This window comes from Egretta garzetta, unplaced genomic scaffold (assembly GCF_000687185.1).
Source record: "Egretta garzetta isolate BGI_Z169 unplaced genomic scaffold, ASM68718v1 scaffold50, whole genome shotgun sequence".
In the NCBI taxonomy this organism is placed as follows: Eukaryota; Metazoa; Chordata; class Aves; order Pelecaniformes; family Ardeidae; genus Egretta; species Egretta garzetta.
In genome coordinates, this window is record NW_009258613.1 from 2,918,717 (window position 1) to 2,938,167 (window position 19,451).

General features: G+C 38.3%; 1 protein-coding gene across 1 annotated transcript in view; it reads right to left on the reverse strand.

The window, feature by feature from the left end:
* The window catches only part of ADCY8 (adenylate cyclase 8), a 127,171-nt gene that overhangs the window by 48,863 nt on the left and 58,857 nt on the right, over positions 1 to 19,451 (reverse strand). The window contains exons 5-7 of the mRNA XM_035903425.1: positions 15,233 to 15,360; positions 4,528 to 4,686; positions 50 to 320 (exon numbers count right to left, since the gene is read on the reverse strand). Of these exons, the coding sequence (XP_035759318.1) occupies positions 50 to 320; positions 4,528 to 4,686; positions 15,233 to 15,360 (558 nt within the window). The remainder of the gene's footprint in view (positions 1 to 49; positions 321 to 4,527; positions 4,687 to 15,232; positions 15,361 to 19,451) is intronic.

A 19,451-nucleotide genomic window follows, 5' to 3' on the forward strand; every position in this document is an offset into this window, starting at 1 on the left:
ACTCAAACATGCGTTCATACTTGATGACATTAAAGGAAGTTTGACTTACGTTCTGTTTTCCCACTATGTTGTCAAATGGAAGTTCAGGGCTCCAAGATCCTTCGGTAAATGTTGCTCCACTGTTTCTCCTGTCAGAGGAGCTGACAGCCTCTTTCACAATATCTTCAGGCAAAGTCAACAGACTCTCCTCGGGTTGTTTAATTAAATAAGTCTCAATATTATGTTTCCTCAAGAATTCATTACGCTCTTTTCCATGCCCTTCTTCAACTTTATAATCCCCGTTCAGGCAGTCCAGAGTGGCTTTGGAGATGTGAATTCTCCTGCATAAGTGAAATAAGTAGTAGCAAATATTGATCGTGCTCTAGTGTACATAGGTAAGAAGGAGTTTATGAACTCTGCATCATTTTTAACATGATGGATAAATAGATTTTCTATTCTATATGATGATTTCTATAAAGAAAATGAAACAGTGTATTCACAAACATGAACTTCATTTGGGGACAAATATTCTCAAGGCTGAAACAGTGTATTCAACAAACATGAGGTTCATTTTGGGACAAATATTCTCAAGTCATGTTCATATCAATACGATCTCATGAATGCACAAAGTACTGTCACAGGAAAACCACTTTGATATTCACACCTGATGCTTTTGCTCACAGTAATAGTTTAATGGGAGACATTCCTGAGTAAAATACTATTCAGAGTAAATGAAAATTGCCACTTCAGGTAAACGTGGTGAGAGGAAAATATATGGTATGCATTAGAGCAGTTTGTGTGAAAGCTCTTTAATTTCCTTCAGTTACCTGAGGTAGTTTAGACAGTTGAAATTAGTGGTCTGATTGCATCTGAAGTGAATTAGGGAAATAGGGAAAATATATAAAGGCAGGTGGGGTGATAATTTCTGGTAAGACTAAGTTCTGAGTTCAAAAATCTTTTGCAAAACTGAAGTTGAACCTGAGAGATAACATACAAAAAGCTCAAATTTTGCAAAAGCATAATAAGACTTTGGATGTCTTCCAAGTAAACCTGGAGGTGCTTGGTATTTGGACTTTCTTAACCATAATTATGACAGCTTGAGAAGGACAGAAAGAAGTTCAAGTAAAAAAAAAAAAAAAGAGAAAAAGCAGATTTTATTTCTATTTTTAAGAAATGTTCAACTTCCTACAGGTAGGGTAAATTGCAAACATCTCTCAAACACACCCACATGGTTAGCTGTGCTATACTTTATAATGCAGCATCATAAATGCAATAAGAGGAGATTTTCATTAGGCACTTAGCTAACTCATGCAAATAAATGTAGTGACTCCATTAAGATACTTTAAAATCAGCTCGTTTTTCAACTTTGGTTGCAGGGTACTTTTTGAAAGTCAGGCTTGCAGACAGATTCCTAAAATTCAGTCAGCTAAAATTCTTGATAATTTCTTAATGGCTCATGCTGAGACATTTTTCACAGGCACCACAAATTGGCTTGCCTCCACTGAAGGAAATGGTCCTAGCACAGCCCTTGGAAATTTTATTCTGGAACTTAAAGGATGCCACTACAGAGTTAAATTGCATAAAATACTGCTGGAGCAGAAACGCTATAAGCACATGAATGATGTGCATGTATTGCCAGCAAAAAAAGTGCTGGTTGTCTTTAAGCATTTGAAATACCCAGGACTATAGGAATTTAGCACAAACTGGGTCTATGTAGAGTATTAAATATCAGTATATAATTAAAAGATCAAAAGTTTTTACCTATCTCAGCCATTTTTTAACCTGTCTCAGCTTCCTTCTGAAGTCAACATGGGTTTTGTGCAACTTTCACTGTCTGAAGTCACGTCGTTATGATGTCCACAGAGATTAGTACACTTCTGTAGTAAAATGTCAGTAGAACTGACAATAAAAAACAGTAAAAAAGTTTCCCAAATATAAGCACCTTTTGGCCTGGATGTTAAAACCAGATCATATGACCTCTTAGCAATGTATTTCTTAGCTCTTAGAAACCCAAATAGACTAAATTGATTTAAGTAAAGTACCAATTAAAAAAAAAAAAAGAAAATAAGAAGAGAGAAGAAGAAAATGATACATTAGTTGCCAGGGTGACTATCTTTGTTTCTACTAATATAATTTGGGAAGACTGTATTATAAAGCCCTCAAATATGGATTTTATAATGGAAATGATAACAGCTTTAACTACAGCATGGAGCTGGCTATTGCTGTAATACCCTTAAATGGACCAAATATTAATAAATAGGTGGTAGATTAAAAATATTTTCTGGTTTCACCTTTTGTACGGCTTACTTACTTAAAAAAAACCTTAAAATGTATAGTGGAGGGATGTCTTTCTAATTTTATACAAATGCAGTAAGTCAGGAACCTAAGCACTGACGTAAAAAGGTATGGCCTGTCCTACTGTTGAAAACATATCAGACCCAAAGCTTTGGATGATACCTGTCATTGATACATCCTGGATAATTAATTATTAGCTAGCTTTTATGGCCATTCAATCCCATAGATTAATACCTAGGTGTACCAGGTGAAGACATTTAGAAGAGGTCCTGGCAGAACAGTGTCTCTGAAATCACACCATAGGATCTTACATGGTTTCCTTCTCAGGTATTGTGGACACATTTTTTTCCTCTCAAAAAACCAGAAATGATTGCTTTCTCTCAGTGCCCCCAGCTGCCTCCTTCCACGACAGTTGGGCTGCCCGCTTGCCCTCCTTCACACGGGGACAATCTCTCCCTGCATTACCCATGCTTATAAGGTCTCAGGGTGATATGCAACCCCCAAGGGGAAGATCTGAGCCCCTTCTCTCCTGCCCCTGGACTGGGTGGAGGGATCCTCCCCATCCCAGGCAGGCGAGCTGCCTCCCCCCGCTGTGTGCTCAGGAAAGGGTTGCGGTTCATCTTTGCTCGTTTCACACTGTGGGAGCAGGACTGTTCATAACACCGGGGCAAAAACCAGAAGAAAGCAGTGCAGCTCTGGGAATGGGAATGATCTCGGTATTGTGGCAGGCAGGAGGACTGGAATGCTGGCAGCAGGGAGAAGTAAGGAGAGGCTGAAGAACTTAATTGCTCTATTAAATCTGCTTTACGCACTAGGAAAGCCTGATGTAAATCACTTTTTTGTGGGACTCAGTGAATTGCTATCACATACAGGCTTTGTTCTGTTGGCAAACTGATATCCAGGATTGGAAATCACTCTGCTCCAATAGACTGCAACCTAGCCAGGCATTTTATCAGCAACAGCAAGGTGGTGCACTCTCCGGGTTATTCATTAATAGCTGTACTACTTGCACACATTAACAGCAATAAACTAGACTTTTTGCAGGTCTGGATGGTCAAACTTAGGTGATTGATTTGCTCATGTTAACAAAGCAGTATGTGACCTTTCTTAGTCATCTGGGGTTATCATGTGGGATAAGCAACAGGGAAAAATTTTTGCCTGCAGTTTTATTACACTGGTGACATATGCAGAGTACAGAAGCTGTTTTGAGAGCATGAAATGTTTTGTTTTCTGATGATTCTAAGAATATATATTAGTATAAAGGTCTGCTATGGGGAACAGTGGAAGGGGCAAATACAATACACAGCAAATGTCTTTCTAACTTCCTGGGAACATGACAGCTCTGACAGGTCCTGATTGTGTGTAGGGACTACAGCACATGATTTACATTTGATGACTTAAAAACTCTCTCTCAATCAGGAAGACAGCATCACTTAGACTTTTTCCACATAAAGATGTCTACTGCTATTGCTTCTATGTTCCATGGCCAACAACTGAATTGTTGTAGGGGATCTTTTGCTACACCTTTCATCAATGGAAGGTGAAACTGAGAGTGAAGAGAGGATTCCTGCAACCACTACCATTGCTTCAAATTTAGGACTTGCGAGTTCCAAACTACTGTGAGATATAGGCCATGTTAGGCAGAAATAACTTTCTATCATCCTCCAGGTGAATCAGCCTAGAGAGTTCAATGGAAGACCATATATTTTCACATGTAGACTTAAATGTCTCAAAACATCTACTACAACATCAAATTATTTAAAAGACTTCTTAGAGAGTCTGCTGTCCATAATGCCTTGTTATTAGCATAACAACCTATAAACACATAATTCTTCCCACATTTTGTGCATTATGAAATAAAATAAATTACATCCTTGTGCCTCACAACAGCTTTTGAATGCAAAGGGTGAGAGAAAGAAGCCTGGAAAAACTCAGGAATGGTCAACACCTAACTGGGAAATTTGGGCTACCTCTGAGTATTATATGGGCTGAATACAACCACTGACCTTTTTCAGGAAATCATAGTTGGCAAAGAAAAAGAAATATTTTTGTCTTTTCCAATGCTTCTGCAAGCTGACCATTTCTACCTTTTTTGACTATAGCCTCACAAATCCTTGCCAACCGCAAAATAGCAAAAAAAACCCCAAAAGGTCATAGTTGATGAAACAATGTAAGACAGTTAATCTGTTGGCAAGGCTACAGTGTACCTTGTTGGCAATGTTTTCTGACTGTGGGACATACATGTTGCCTTACCCAGGAATTCCACCTGACTCGAGTTTGTTTGCGATATCCACGTCCCATGACCAGACATCAAACTGCCACTTTCGCAGGCCCAGCACTCCACACAGAACAGATCCCGAATGTATCCCTATTCTCATGTCAATGTCATGCTTCGTTCTTGACCTAACGTATCTGTTAAACAATAAAAAAAAAAAAAGAAAGAAAAAAGACCAGACTCATGAAAGTATATGCCATGGTTTTTCATCTTTTAGAAAATGGTACAATATGAAATACAATGTAATTTGTAATAGAGAACCACTTATTCTGTAAAACGAAGAGATAACTTTCGAGGTAGCAAGGTACAGGTAGTGATAAAATGACTTTAAAAGCCAGATTATCATTAAGAGCTTAATTGCATGCATGGTTCAGTGGCAAGTGTTATTATTTCTATCAGACAGAAAGAGAAAGATAGGGAGAGAAGAAGATGTCTAAGTGAAGTGTGCGGACTCATTGAGTCCTTTAGCTTGGGATTATAAAAGAGCATTCAACAACATTATAAAATTTATTACCATTAAACCTGAATATGCTTTTATATTCTGATGTAATTTTTGAATATTTTTCAGTATTTCAAAGATGTTACTTTATTGACTGAAATTTTCCAGAGTTACTCTTTGTCCAAAGACGAATTATTTTCAGTAGATTTGGCCAGAACATCATTTTCCCTGTTATGATAATGGTGTGATTCTAAAAACCAGTTTCTTCCATTATGTGTGATGGCAAAGACCATTTCACCTCTTCAAAAGTAAACACAAGCAGGCATATTTGTTAACAGTCTCAGAAAAGGGACTTTGTCCCAACACGGTTATCAATTAATATGTCTATTGGCTATAAAAGGAATTGTAAAATTGTGTTAAAATAGTATCTTCCTCTTGTGATACAAGACAACGCATATAGTTCATAGCCACAGGCTCCCTAGCAGTGTCTTAGACCTAGGACTGCCTCTTCCAAATCAGTACTGAGGGACTCCAGCATACCACCGCGGGTAAGCTCACAATTAAAATAATTGAGCTGTATCCATTGGGATGACAAAAAGAGCACTTCTCCAGTTCTGCCTATGTGACAACAATTATTTGCACCATAAATACTATTAGAGCTAGTGTTCATTAATATTTGAATAGCATGCTCAGGATAGGAGAAATGCGTTGCTACTGTTGGTCTACAAACAAGGTTGCTTCTTTGTGAAGAGCCCCAAGTTCTACGGTCACTGAAGTCAATAGCAGCACAGCAAGATCACACAACAGAAGAGGCAAAGAATAAACAGCTCTGTTTCACAACTCTGAAGCTAACTACCATTGCCTCATATGCTTGAGTCATGACCTTGACAGACCCTCTCTAGAGGAGAAAAGGGTACATTTTTTACTGCCTTCAGTACTTGGCCTTTCATTGTTGCAAGAGGGCATCAATACAGGTTGGGGGAGAAAAAATAAGAGTTTTAAAGTGGAGCAAAACTAGTGATATAAAAATGTGAGGAACCAAAAATAAGCAATTAATCTTTATTTCCCTTTCCTGCATATACTGAAACCTTGGAGAAAAGCATGCATATGATATCTCCCAGTGCAGTTGTTTGCCTACAACAAGATACGTTCATCATATCAAGAAGCTAATACATTTCACACGTTTAAGAGGAAGAGATTTTAAAAAGTTAATAATAAAAAAGAGGCTTTGAGAAGGGATTTATCTGTGTTCTGATACTCTGAGTTTATAGTTTTCATTTACAAATTTCTTTATTGGTTTACAAGTAAGAGGGCTTGAAATACGGAAATTAAACTATCACCTGTCTCTGGAAGATGGGACATGAAAACTCCTCCACACTGACGTAGTGCCTTAAATGTTGTGAGAAGAGTTAAGAGAAGTGAAAACACGGCAATTTGTAATGTGTTTTGAAGAGTTTTTATAGATATGCTACAAGAATATCTAAACTAACACTCATAACGGTCAGGGGAATTAGCACACAGTTCCCCACATGATTGTTTCCCCAGTCCGCCTTTTTCTTTTGTTTAGACTAAGATAATTATTTCTCACTTATGTCTGATTTCCTTATCTTGAAATAAAAAGCTAATTGGATCCAGAGGAATAATTGAGCAAAAAGCTTTTCACTGGAAAATGCATACAATGAGAGGACTTTAATGAAATGGTCTAACAGCATATAGTTACATAATGTCTCTCTCTACACATATATATCCACACACTATTAGGCCAATTTAGATTTTAAGTACTATAGTATTTAATTGCTAATAAGTACTAGTATTAAACATCAGGCAAATACTAGCATTGGGCAATCATCAATGGCATGGAATTTGACAAGTCCAAATGCCAGACCCAGTAACACTTGGCACAAGTCTAAATTGGGAGAGGAGTGGCAGAAGAGCAGCCCTGCAGAAAGGTTGACAGCAGGCTCAGTATGAGTCAGCAGCGTGCCCTGGCAGCCAAGAGGGCAAACCACATCAGGATGTGGTCTGATGCATCAAACACAGCATAACCAGCTGGTCAAAAGAGGTGATTATCCCACTGCATTCAGCTTTGGTGTGGCCTCACCTCGAGTGCTGTGTGCAGCTCTGGGCCCCGCAATTTAAGAAGGATGTGAAGGTCCCTAAATGCATCCAGAGGAGGGCAACAAAGCTGGTGAAAGGGCTGGGGGACATGTCCTATGAGGAGCAGCTAAGGACTCTGGGCTTGTTTAGTTTGGAGGAAAGGAGGCTGAAGGGCTGCCTCATTGCTCTCTGCAGCTTCTTGAGGAGGGGACACGGGGACAGAGGTGCTGATCTCTTCTCCCTGGGAGCCAGTGATAGGACGTGGGAATGGTTCAAAGCTGCACTAGGGGAGGTTTCGACTGGACAATAGGAGGCATTTCTTTACCAAGAGGGTGGTCAAACACTGGAACATGCTTCCTAGAGAGGTGGTCAATGCCCCAAGCCTGTGTTTAAAAAGCATTTGGGCAATGCCTTTAATAACATGCTTTAACTTTTGGTCAGCCCTGAAGTGGTCAGGCAGTGGGACTAGGTGATCCCTGTAGGTCCCTTCCAACTGAAAAATTCTATTCTATTCTATTCTATTCTATTCTATTCTATTCTATTCTATTCTATTCCATTCCATTCCATTCCATTCTAAATACTGTATATTATGGTCTTGTATTTGTACCCTATATGAGAACTAACACACAAAGATCTCATTGGAGAGACCAGGTACAAATGATGGTGCAAGTGAACAACACATCCCTCTGTTTCCAGAGCATACAGAGGATTGCTGGATTTTAACTTTACCTGTGTCATAAAAATGTGCTGATGGCCTGAAAAGGCTTCATCAGCCTTAATCAGCCACATAGGACTTCTGCATTTGTTCAAAACTTCACGTAGCTGTGCTGTCCACACCGCCTCCTGTATGACCCTAATCAAGGTCTTGTCTCCCTTGCCTCATCTGTTGTCTTTCACAACCTCCCAGCAACTTACTCCTGTGTGCTGCTCAGGCGATATTTGATCTCAACTCTTCATCTGCAGTCGGTGTGGATTTGGCTACCTGCCTGCATCCTTTGACTGAAGGCGGTTCTGGTTTTCTCTCTGCTGCAGTGCTGGTGAACCTGCAGGGTCCCCATCTTCACATCCTCCACTTACTTGCCCTTCACAGCAATGTGCTCTTATGTTGATAGGTAGGAAACTAATTGCATGAGAGGACCTGACTGAATCGAGCCACAGGCAGTCTGAGATATATTTAAACAGAACCTGTCCAGAACATGAATCAAAGCAGAACAGCAACCTTGTCTGCTACCATTGCTTTATTATTATCAACACAAGACCGAGAGCAGAGCGGTTGAGAACCTGCTTGTGGAGACATTAGTTTTCACTAAACTTTTGTTGTAAGGTTTTAAATTGAATAAAGAATAAATAGTTGAAGTTTAAAAGTGAGGTGATTGATTAGTATGTAAAAAGCCATGGAATTATTTGTTTTAAAATTTGGAGTGATGTGGGATGAAACAGATTTCTGAATTATGTAAAGAAGGAGACTTCAATATGGTCAAATGAATCACCCTAATAGCCAGTCCACCACATACTTTAAGAAGTCTTGTTTATAAACTGCTATAGGAAAAAAGCAACTAAACACTTTGAAACAACAAACACTGGATCAACTTCATCAACAGGGATAGTTCTCAATTATTCAGAAAAAAACTTCTCATAAATAATAGCATGTACTGGATACTGAAAAAATGAAGTGTTCATTTTGCATAAGCTTAGGTATTCCGTACATATTAGTTCTTTTGCCTCTTAAATTTATTAACTATCAATGAAGCTTCTAATTAAAAAAAAATGTACTTGCTTCAAATGTTTTACAGGCGCTCTGAAAATACTTTGATGAAGCGCGTGCATGAAGCTGCATTATTGATGATGTATAAAGCAATGCTTTTTACCTCACAAGCTATCTGATATCTTATCCAGGATGAGGCAACTGTGACTGATGCTATTCATGTCATATCTCATTTCAGTCAAGTCAGTGATAAAAATTTTATTGATTTTAATTGGATCTTGGCGTTTCCTTCTGGCCAGCATTCTTTGATGTGTATTTGATTTTTGTGCTATTAATCAGAGGCTTTCCTATTTGCATGTAGAAGGTGAGCCAAAGTCAGAAATCTGCTTTTCTGTAGCTGCCAAAACTCTGAATGCCCTGGAATTCACGCCTTGCAGGTTCAGACATTGACACACTGGCTACATCTGTGCTGACCAGTTTAAGTGTGCAAGGTTCTATCTATGCTTTGAGATACTTAAAACAGCCCAGAATGTTTTTCCTGGCCAACTAGCTCTCTCACAACGTATCCCCAGGTTCAGGAGTTGGCATGTGATGAAGGCCATTTCCAGTAGGCAATTTGAATGCAACTGCATGGTTTTGGAAGCAAAAATAGTTCAGATGAATGGAGTTGGACAGTCTCTTCCACTTTTTCTTGGTGACAGCTAACATTCCCTGGGGCTGTTTAATTTAGCGATCAAGACATAGCCACTATCATCCTCATGCAAAAGTAATTGGAAAGTCTATGTATTCTGGTTGAAGTAAATAAGGGTCATAGCTGACCCTGCTTTGAGAAGAAGGTGGACTAGTGATCTCCTGATGTCCCCTCCAAACTGAACTGACCTATGACCCTAAGGTTCAATTACATAAACTTTTTGGCTGGACTCAACAGATTTGTGGAATTTTCCTAAATGAACTCAATTGCTTTTTGGAGGTGACATGAGATGGTAGTAGGTGAACTGAGGTAAGTGCTTTTTTTGGTGTGATTCTGGGAACAGTGTCATGCTTGCAAAGCAGATACCCATTATTTTTACAAAGCTAGGTAACAAGGTGCACTAAACCACTGAACAGTTTGAAGAATACAGCTCAGGTACTGTGACTCACAAGATATAACACTTTGTAGATGGACTTTACACAGCATCAAATTTACAATGTAATATTATCCCAAGAAACCAGTTCAAAAATAGCTCCAGGGTGAGTTTACCTTGGCATTAGAGCTGAATTCCAATATCAGCAGAAACTATTGTCTGGAGAAGTTTCGTATCATCAGACTTATCATTAAAATAATGGACTTGCTCTGAGTTTAGATGGATACTATAGCAACACGGACAGAGTTAAACCACCGCTGTATTCCTGCCCCTTACGCCTCTCTGCTCTGAGAAGCAGGAAACTAATACAGCACAAGGGACTACAAACAATATTATCAGAATTTTGCTTTTTCATTTGAAAACTATGTTTGAAAATGCTATATAAATATATACACTCCTATGCCATCTTGCCAACATATCTTTGTATTTGGTGGCACATTCAAAGAAGAGAGGTCTCAGAGGTACATGAACATATTAATCTCAGTGGCTGAAAGGGACATGGGGAGGTGACAATGTGATCCAGTTGAAGTTAAAAGCCATTTTTCCTGCAAAAGGCAGGGAACATGCCAAGTCAGTTACTGAGATCATCTACAGTAGTTGCAGTGTTTTAGGGTTTTGGGGGGTTTGGTTTGGTGGGGGCTTTTTTCTCGCTTGGTTTTCTTTCTTTTTCCTCTCTCATGAACTGATGTTAATATTAGTAGTTAATTACAGACTTTTAATGAAGACAAGCTGTTATCTAATTTCTGGAGTTAGCTTACATTGTATGCTGGAACTATTTTTTCTGTCATAATAATTACACTTTCAGCTGGTATTTTAGTGGGAAATAATCCAAGAGACAAAATCACTCAGGACTCCTTGACTTACCAAACAAATACACCAGCATAAATGTTTGTTTGAATTTCCACCATTATGTCGATTGTTGTTGGATTTCCATCATTAACCCACATGTGAGTGAGTCCTTGAGGTGCTGAACCTCACACAAACTCCCTCCCCCCTCTCTTGCCAGTCACAGGGATTTTAAGAAAAAGACATTTGAGAAGGTAGGGGTGAAGGCAGCAGCTTTTAACCCCTGGAGGCAGCTCCCGTCACTTATGCTGCCGCTGTGTCCCAAGCTGAAGAGCAGAAGGGACAGCTACATTGACCACCTTGAAACCCTGTGCCACATGGGCTGGCACATTTTACCCACTTGTGCTTGTTTGTATTCCAGTAACTTGTGCCTGATGGAAGTATTTACTCTAGGAAGAAATTCAGTTTTGATTTGAAAACACTGAGGGACAGAAAAGCCATCGCTTCTCTTAGTAATCCCATGGCCCATTTTTAAATCTAGTCTTTTCTGCCCATAAAATTTTTTATGTACTTCTACCAAATAACTTCTCAATCCTTTCTTTTGCTCAGCTAAACAGATCAAGCTTCTCAATTCCCTTATTTTAAAGGCACTTCTGCTTCACAAATTATTTTTGTGACTTTTCCCTGCACCCTTATAAAAATGTTTAACAAGCTTTTTTAAAATGCAGCCATCACAACCAGATTCATTATGCTCATCTCGGTCTTGACATTGACAGACTGTGCTCTATAATTTCCACTTTGGAAGTACTCTCTCTTTTTTATGATTATTTCCTTCCCCGCTCTTCACAGTCCTTCCACTACTTCCACTTTCTTTTAAGCTTCCTCTCCTTTTCCTTTACCTCACTTTTGCTCTGGACTTTCCTCACTATACTTTTATTCCTCTCCTCACAGCCCAACCCAAAGAATGGAAAACTCCAATGAACAAGCATATTAATCTCTTTCTGGAGCATGATGTGATATTTAGAAATTATCTCAGTTCAGAATTACTTTTATGTTCTGTTTCTTTCTCTTATCTATTTTACATCCATTTTAATATATTTGAGGAAGTGATTGTCTCACCAAATCTAACCTCATTTTATTGTTAGATCTTAAGCTTATGTTCCATGTTTGACTGTAAGCAAACAGATATCCCCATCTTGAATTTTATCGCATATCCCATCCATAATCCCATCCATCTGGCACTCCAACAGTGGAATTTCACTAACATGCAATGAAAACACTGATGGATGCTTTCTTCTTACAAAGATTTCCCTCCACACACAGATATGAAGATAAGGTGGCTGTTCTTTGTAGATAAGACCAGTTGAAGATATTGTTTCTCTGAGTGTTATCTCTGACACCCATTTAGCTTGGGTGATAACTGTTAAAATTAAACATTACCATCTGATGACTAAACATTCCACTAGTACCTCATTTCTATCAGCTGTCAGTACAGACAGGCATTAATACAATAAAATTAAATACAGAAAGAGTTATACTGCATGTGAAAAGGTATGTGGACCAGCTAAATAAATGAACCATTGTGAAGAGCTTGGGTTTTTTAATTTCAATTTGCATTTCAAAATGCAGTTAAAGAGACTTTACAGGAGGTTGGATTTTGCAAAACAGCCAGAGTTAGAATTTTTACTCATGAACAAATGTGATGGGACAAAGCTTCCTTTCTTTAGAGTAAATATCAGATTTCATGGAACCTTCTCATGGCTGAAAGTTGTATTTCAATTGTACTCAATGGTTAAGGGAGCAAAGTACAGGAAGAAAGAGTAAAGTGTGGAATAACAATAATAACTTTGGTAAGATTTATAACAAGACATAGTGACACAAAAAAAATCATTACAGAGAAAGTAATGATCTTGGATTGTTATGTTGTGTTCTAAACAGTTCCTTACATCTCCACAGAGAGAAGTGGAGCAGCAAGACTCAGGTCTAGATCCTTCTTATATGAGCTTAAGATCAAATTGTAGAGTCTCAATTAACAATAATTTAACACTTTAGCTGTATGGATACAAGTTATATTAAAACACTCAGAAGTCCCTTGTCAGTCAATCTCTCCACGTAGATTTATTTTACATGTTGTGTTGTGAATAGATTTGAAATTATGGCACCCTGAGATGGTACATTTTGGGGCACTTCCTCACCAGAAGTGTTGGTACTGAACCTTGCAATGTTACCAACTACCTGTTGTCAATGGAGAGTACAGGAATCCTGGAGGACCTACAGGGGAAAATCTGTTCTCTCTAATGTAACACTTCCTTCAATATAAATTGCATAAAGAGTTTAAACTGGTACAAGATTCAGGAGTTCTAAAGTACCTGGATTGCTGTCCACAATCTAGGTGCCCAAATCCCAATCACAGGTGGGATGCTGTACTGCAAATACTGGGTTTTGTTTTAATGTCTAATTCTTAAGCTAGGCTAAGTGCTTGAGCTGAAATACAGCTAAGATTTATAAGCTAAGATGTAGCTCTGCAAGAAGGAGAACAAACAACTGTTCACATAGGCTTTATGAGTAGTGATTTTTAAAAAAAATTACTGCAAACATCCTCTGATTTGCAAGAAGGCTTTGAGTTCATCTATTAACTCCGATGTGATTGTGAAGTCTGAATGATGGTTTCTCATATCTTGGATCATCTCCCTGTTATTTTGGGCATACAAAATAAATATTTTGTGAAATCTTCAGATGAAGATAAACATTTTTATAATCATCAAAAAATCATTCCTAGCAGGTTTTAGATCTGATCAAATTCTGCGGTGACCAATAAAGTAGAAACTCAGTTTTCTAACTAAGGTTGTGGGTGTTTTTTCATTTTAACTGAGAGAGATATCTGAAAATTAAAGATATAATTAATAGATTGTAGATAACTCCAAATTCTCTCAGAAATTTGGACCGAAGTATTTGTAATATCCCATGGAAGGATTGGTCCTCCCTGTGAACTACATGTACACACATTAAGATAAGTAACATAAGGCTCCTATAATCTGAACAGAAAAGCCTGGGAAAAAAAATCATGCTTATTGAATGGCCAGAAATTCAGATACTGAGATTATCAAATCAGTTGGAGGCAATCTGAACTGAATTAACCTGGGATGACCAAAATCCTAATGGACTGTCATTTTAAAACAGTAAAACTACAGTACCATTCCTACTAGATTACTTTACTGCCTTTGAGACCTGGTTCATAAAAGGACCCCAAGGTGTTAGAGGCTTCCACATGTGTGAGGAGATCCAGAGAAATTTACTACCTTAGAAGAGAAATGACTTTCAATGGGTTTGCTGCAGATGGTATTACCAAGCAAATGCAAATGATTTGATGTGTGTCTCCAAGAATTTTTAAAAATGCTGGTAGCTTTTTTCATCTGTGTATGTTCTCTAATTAGTGCTTCACTTTCACTGTGGGGATTCCAGAAGAAAAATATTGATTACTTTGTGCAACATTTAGTCTGTGATAATTGAACCCAATCTTCTTAGAGATCATTGTTGCATAATCATTATGCAGTTACATTTTCCGTTATTTAATTTTTTTCAAATTCTTTCTCTATTAAGATCTCAGTAACATAACTGCAGTACACATTAACTGTCTGATGTTCATAATGAGACACACTGATTACAGAAGGAAAGGAGTTTGGAAAAGAAGCAGGCAAAGAGATTGGACAGTAAAACATCCATGGAAAGAGGAGAGTGCTCGGGTAGGCAACACTATTTTAAGGAAGACAGCAGCAGAAGAAAGATTTAGAGAAGGGAAAATCAGCAACATTGATATAGAGGACAAAAAAGATGGAGAAAACCTCACTTGGAGCATTAGATGTTGGCCACTGTCACAGTAAATCTTTGGGCATGCTCTATACATGTACTGCTGAAACATTGTCATTAACATTTAATCATGATTGCATCAAAATACAATAATCTACCAGCAACGTGACTATATTTACATGATGGGAACACAGCCTTTCATTAAAACACTTCCAGCCCTTGTGGATTTAAGCACCAACCTAATATAACAAGTAAAATTTGCTCATCTGGCAAATCGTAGTGCTTATGAGTTTGCCTATGAGCTGGTTTCCAAGCTAAAGTATTGCCACAGCTGTCTATTAGTGTTTATTTTGTTGTTTTATTTTATTAAGGGGATTATTGGAAGCAATTCAGTCTCCTTCTCATGAACCTCTTAAAAATGACAACAGTACAAAGTGAAAGATCCGAGAAATCTGTTAAGATCTGTGAAACCTATCACTTGCAACGCATGCACAGCCATCACGTTACGTGCTCGGAAAGAGCACAGGTTAATAAAATGCATTTTGTATCTGTTCCCACACATTACATGGATTGAAAAAGTCCTGCCCTTTTCACAGTGATAATCCTGAGGTCTCTGAACCACCACAGGAATTACTTGTCTACTAATAGCATTCTCAGATAAGAAGTTCAGGACACTGTCAGAAACAATGAAACAAGAAGAAGAAGGAGAAAAAAAAAAGCATTACCTGATAGTTTTGATCATGCTGAGCCCCATTTCAACACAGCAATGTGCATGGTCCTGGCGAGGTTCTGGGAGCCCCGACACGCAGTAGTAGCAGTCCCCCAGGATCTTTATTCTGAGACAGTGATGTTCCTATATGTAAATGCATCAAAGAGAAAGTAAAGATTTGCAGTTATGTTTCCATATTTTTAAGATGAATGTGAAAGTGGTTGAAAAAAGTACTGAAAAAAAAAAATTTCAAACTCATTGCTGGATGTTTCCTGCTTGTGTTTATTGCAATCTTGATTTATTTCACTTTTGAAATAAAGCACCTTTACATTTTCAGTAAAAAAGGATATAGTGATTTTTGTGTTATGCTAGTTAGAGAAGTCCTTGCTGATAGTGAGAAAGGTTTCATCAGAGTTAGGCTGGAAGCTAGGCCAAGGATTCAGAAACGTTAGCTGGGGTAATGAATAACCCGTTTTAGACTATATTTCTCCAGGGCATCCTTTCTGCCCTCCTTTTACACTGGAAATAAATGAAAAACCTCTTTCCTCCCACTGATAATCCCCTCCCACCTAAAGTTTCCATAGTCACACTGAAGCATTCCCAACACCTTTTGGAGCTGATCAAGTATCTGCAAGCCAAAGATATCAAAGAAGGTGTTTGCATTAGGCTTGTACTGTGCAGAAATGACATTTATTTGGCATGCAGCTAGAGACATTCTTTACCCTAGAAGCGAATACTGAATTTCATCACTTAAATACATCTTAGCAGTATCTTTATAGACTGAAACAACATATTACTGAACGGTTGGATTATTATTTTAGAAGATCCTTTTCTAGTGAGAAGAAATGACTGAATTGCCGAAACTTTTCCAGTTCCTAGGCAAGCAAAACAGGTGACGCCAATATTAGCTGTAAACTTGCCCAATGTGTTCTGCTGGCTCAGCACTCACAGGAGAGATACAATCAATGCACAGGAACAGAGACCGCAATAATTTGAGGACTGAGCTGCAAGTGTCTAGGGGTAGACAGTATTACAAGTTGTGTTGGAGAAGTGTTTTTATGATGGACAATCATTAAAATAGTAAGGGCAGTAGTAGGACTCAGATAGTAAAGGCTGTGATGACAGAACATTAAAATGGAGACCGGTCATTACTGGGGAGTAGGATAATGATTTGTTAAACTGGTTCATTAGATGATAGCAACATTGGCCTGTCACTTTTATTTCTGTTTTTCTCTCTGGCAACCTGTAGTGGAGGCTGCACTAATCAAAGGACTGGGGATACACTAAACCTATGGGGGAAGAGAGAACTTTAAGTAGGATGCAGAAGCAAATGTGAATTCTGGCTGTGCCTCAGGAATCAAGTATTGGCCAAATGAATGGGACTCCGTGTTATTATTCAAGATTTTGCCTAGGAAGAATGAAGCTTTGTAGTCAACGTCAGACAAGTCTTTACAAATCCTAGGGTGGCAAAGGGTACATACACACTTGTACCCAAAGCTTTTGCAGAAGTCAGCTGAAGCTTTAAGCATGCCAGTGAGGGTAAAATCTGCTCTGGGCACAGGGCCAAAGTAAGCTGATTCACCCTGAAATCTCCTTAAACCATCAGTAGGAGCTGACTGTGTTTGAAGCTTTCCCAAGTTTCACAAGGAGATTCAAGACTAAAGTCAGGCTTCTAAAATGTCAACATTCATATGTAATTCTCCTCTTCCCTCATCCCCTTCTCTTCAACCCCTCTGCAGACCCATACAAGTGAACATTGGATATTTTTCATATGGTTCCAACTGAAATCATACATCCTACAATCCACCAAAATACTATTTTTTTACGTGTTCCCTCCTCAAAGGAAAGAATGAGAGATTCGATTTTACCATGCTTTCCACCTATTTTTTTTTTTTCTATAGAGTGAAACTAGGAAACATTAAAGCTAATCAACAAGTGGCAAGGACTCAATGGCATAAATCAGGGCATGTTAAGCCGTTAGTGGGCTTCCTTAAGTTTCTCTCTGTGTTCCATGGTTAAACAAAATGCAAAGAGATGAAGATATTATAGAACACAGATTCTAAAGTTCTTTGGCTTCTCTAATAATGCCATTCAATTAATTCATATTCTAATTGCCATTTGCTTTTACATCTACAAAGTCAAAGGAGCATTTATAATGTCATATCAGTTTGACTGAGGTGGAGTAAAGCAAAAGGCAGCACTTTAAGTTCATTCAGACCAGCTACAAACATATTAGAATTGGTAATCTTGTAGTAAAATATAGAAAAAAAAGGGGAAACAGTCAGTTTCCAGGAAAGAAAGAAAGAAAGAAAGAAAGACAAGTCTCAAGTAGTATCATATTTTAGTATTTACATTTTTACATGAAACATTTATCATGCAGTCTTGCACATGTAGTAACTGCCTATCTGATGATGTGGGAATCCCCTATTAAGTGAGCATCTAATTCAGCACAACTAAAGAACATAGTCTGCAACAGAAGAAAACCTCAGCTGTTTGGTTCTTAATGACTCATTTAAACTAGCTGAAGTGCTGATTCCATTAAAGACAGGTGAGATCTCTGTCACCTGCCTGCATATCGCCTCATTTGCTGAAAATCAGAAGAAGGAAGACCAGCTCAAAAATATGTGATTTTTATAAGAATAAGAGTAATCTTAATGCTTAACAAGACCTGTTAATGAGGGTTTGATGTATGCAAATGTGAGTGCATATGTGCGACACAGGAAATCCGCTCAGCTGCACATGAATGTATGCTTTTTCTTGTCATGATACATCATCTCTACACTCATTTGCCAAAGCTCAGGAAGTAATCTACAGAGTGAGATATCCAAACAGAGATGACTATATATAGGTGTCCATATGTCAGCCAGCAGTCAAGGCTGTCATTACAGTCAAAGGAGAGCCAGGCTATGAAGTCAGTGAAGCCTAGGTACTGATTCAGCTCACAGATAAAGCAGTCGGCTGGGCCTCAGTTCAGTTGTCTACACATGAGCTTATGGTGCATCAGTAAGACCCCTAGGTATGTGAAGCACCCACACAAGCCAACAGGCATGATATAAGACATATGTCCCTCTGGAGCAGTGCAAGAGACAGGCACTATTGGACAAGAAGCCACCAGGAACACTTAAATGACTCCTTGTCTTCCTTATTTTTCCTGTTAGAGCATTATTGTAGACTTATCATAGATTATCAATGACTGTTAAACATGAACCATGTTACAGTCTGAGTGTTTTCCTTACCCTTTCTAGTCTTCCCCTATTATTCCCATCATACCTATTTCAAAAGTAAACTGTGGATTTTTTATCAGTGGAAATGTTCCCAATAGAAGAAGGTAAATCAACAACTGCCAGGAAGGACAGAGGGCTAATGGTATCAGCCTTTGCAGAGGAGGACTGCATGGTCTCCTGAGATTCCCTCTGATAACTCTGTAGTTTCATCACATTTACAGTTTAGACTGAAGCTTTTTCAGGTTGGCTGTATCAGTACGTTAAGGTTAGATACATGGCTAATTTGGGTAGCCATGCTGTAGCTGTAAATAGGAGACTGAGCTTTGTGAGAGCCTACTTACATTTCAGTGGTATAAAACGATAATAATAGCATTCAAGGTTTTCCTCACACTCTGGATCTCAAGCCCACTTCCTAAAACCATCTCACCACAATAGTATCTAGGAGTTCCAAGTTAATATTAAATGAAAAGGAATGAAAACTATAAGCATGTATGCAGAAATTGTAAAATGAGTAAATTATTTAAATAAGAGAAAATGGCCATACAGGAACTTTGATGCAGCAGATATTACACTACAGTGTTAAATCCTTACACTGTTGTGAGGCCGTAATATTCTTCTATTTATTTTATTCTATTCCTCTTCCCCTTCCCCTAAGCAATTCCAGAATTTGTCCTTGGTCATGTAAAGGACAGGCGATATTATACAGACATTCATACTAGCATCCATCAGCCCCACACCCCTCCCCATACTCACTCATTAATGTTATTTTCTGAAGGTATCAATTAATTTCTCATTGTGTGAGATTCTGCAACCAACTAAAGATTAAAAAAAATCTCATAAATTCTCAAAATGTGACAAATATGTGGGTTTTTTCCTTTTATTTGCAGCTTCTCATTTGCTACAAGTGGAAGATTAAGGGGCCTGATTCTGCTAAGATCAACTGAAATCAGTAGCAATTTTGCCTGGGGATACTGAACAGACTCAAACACTCAACTATTAATAATAACAATT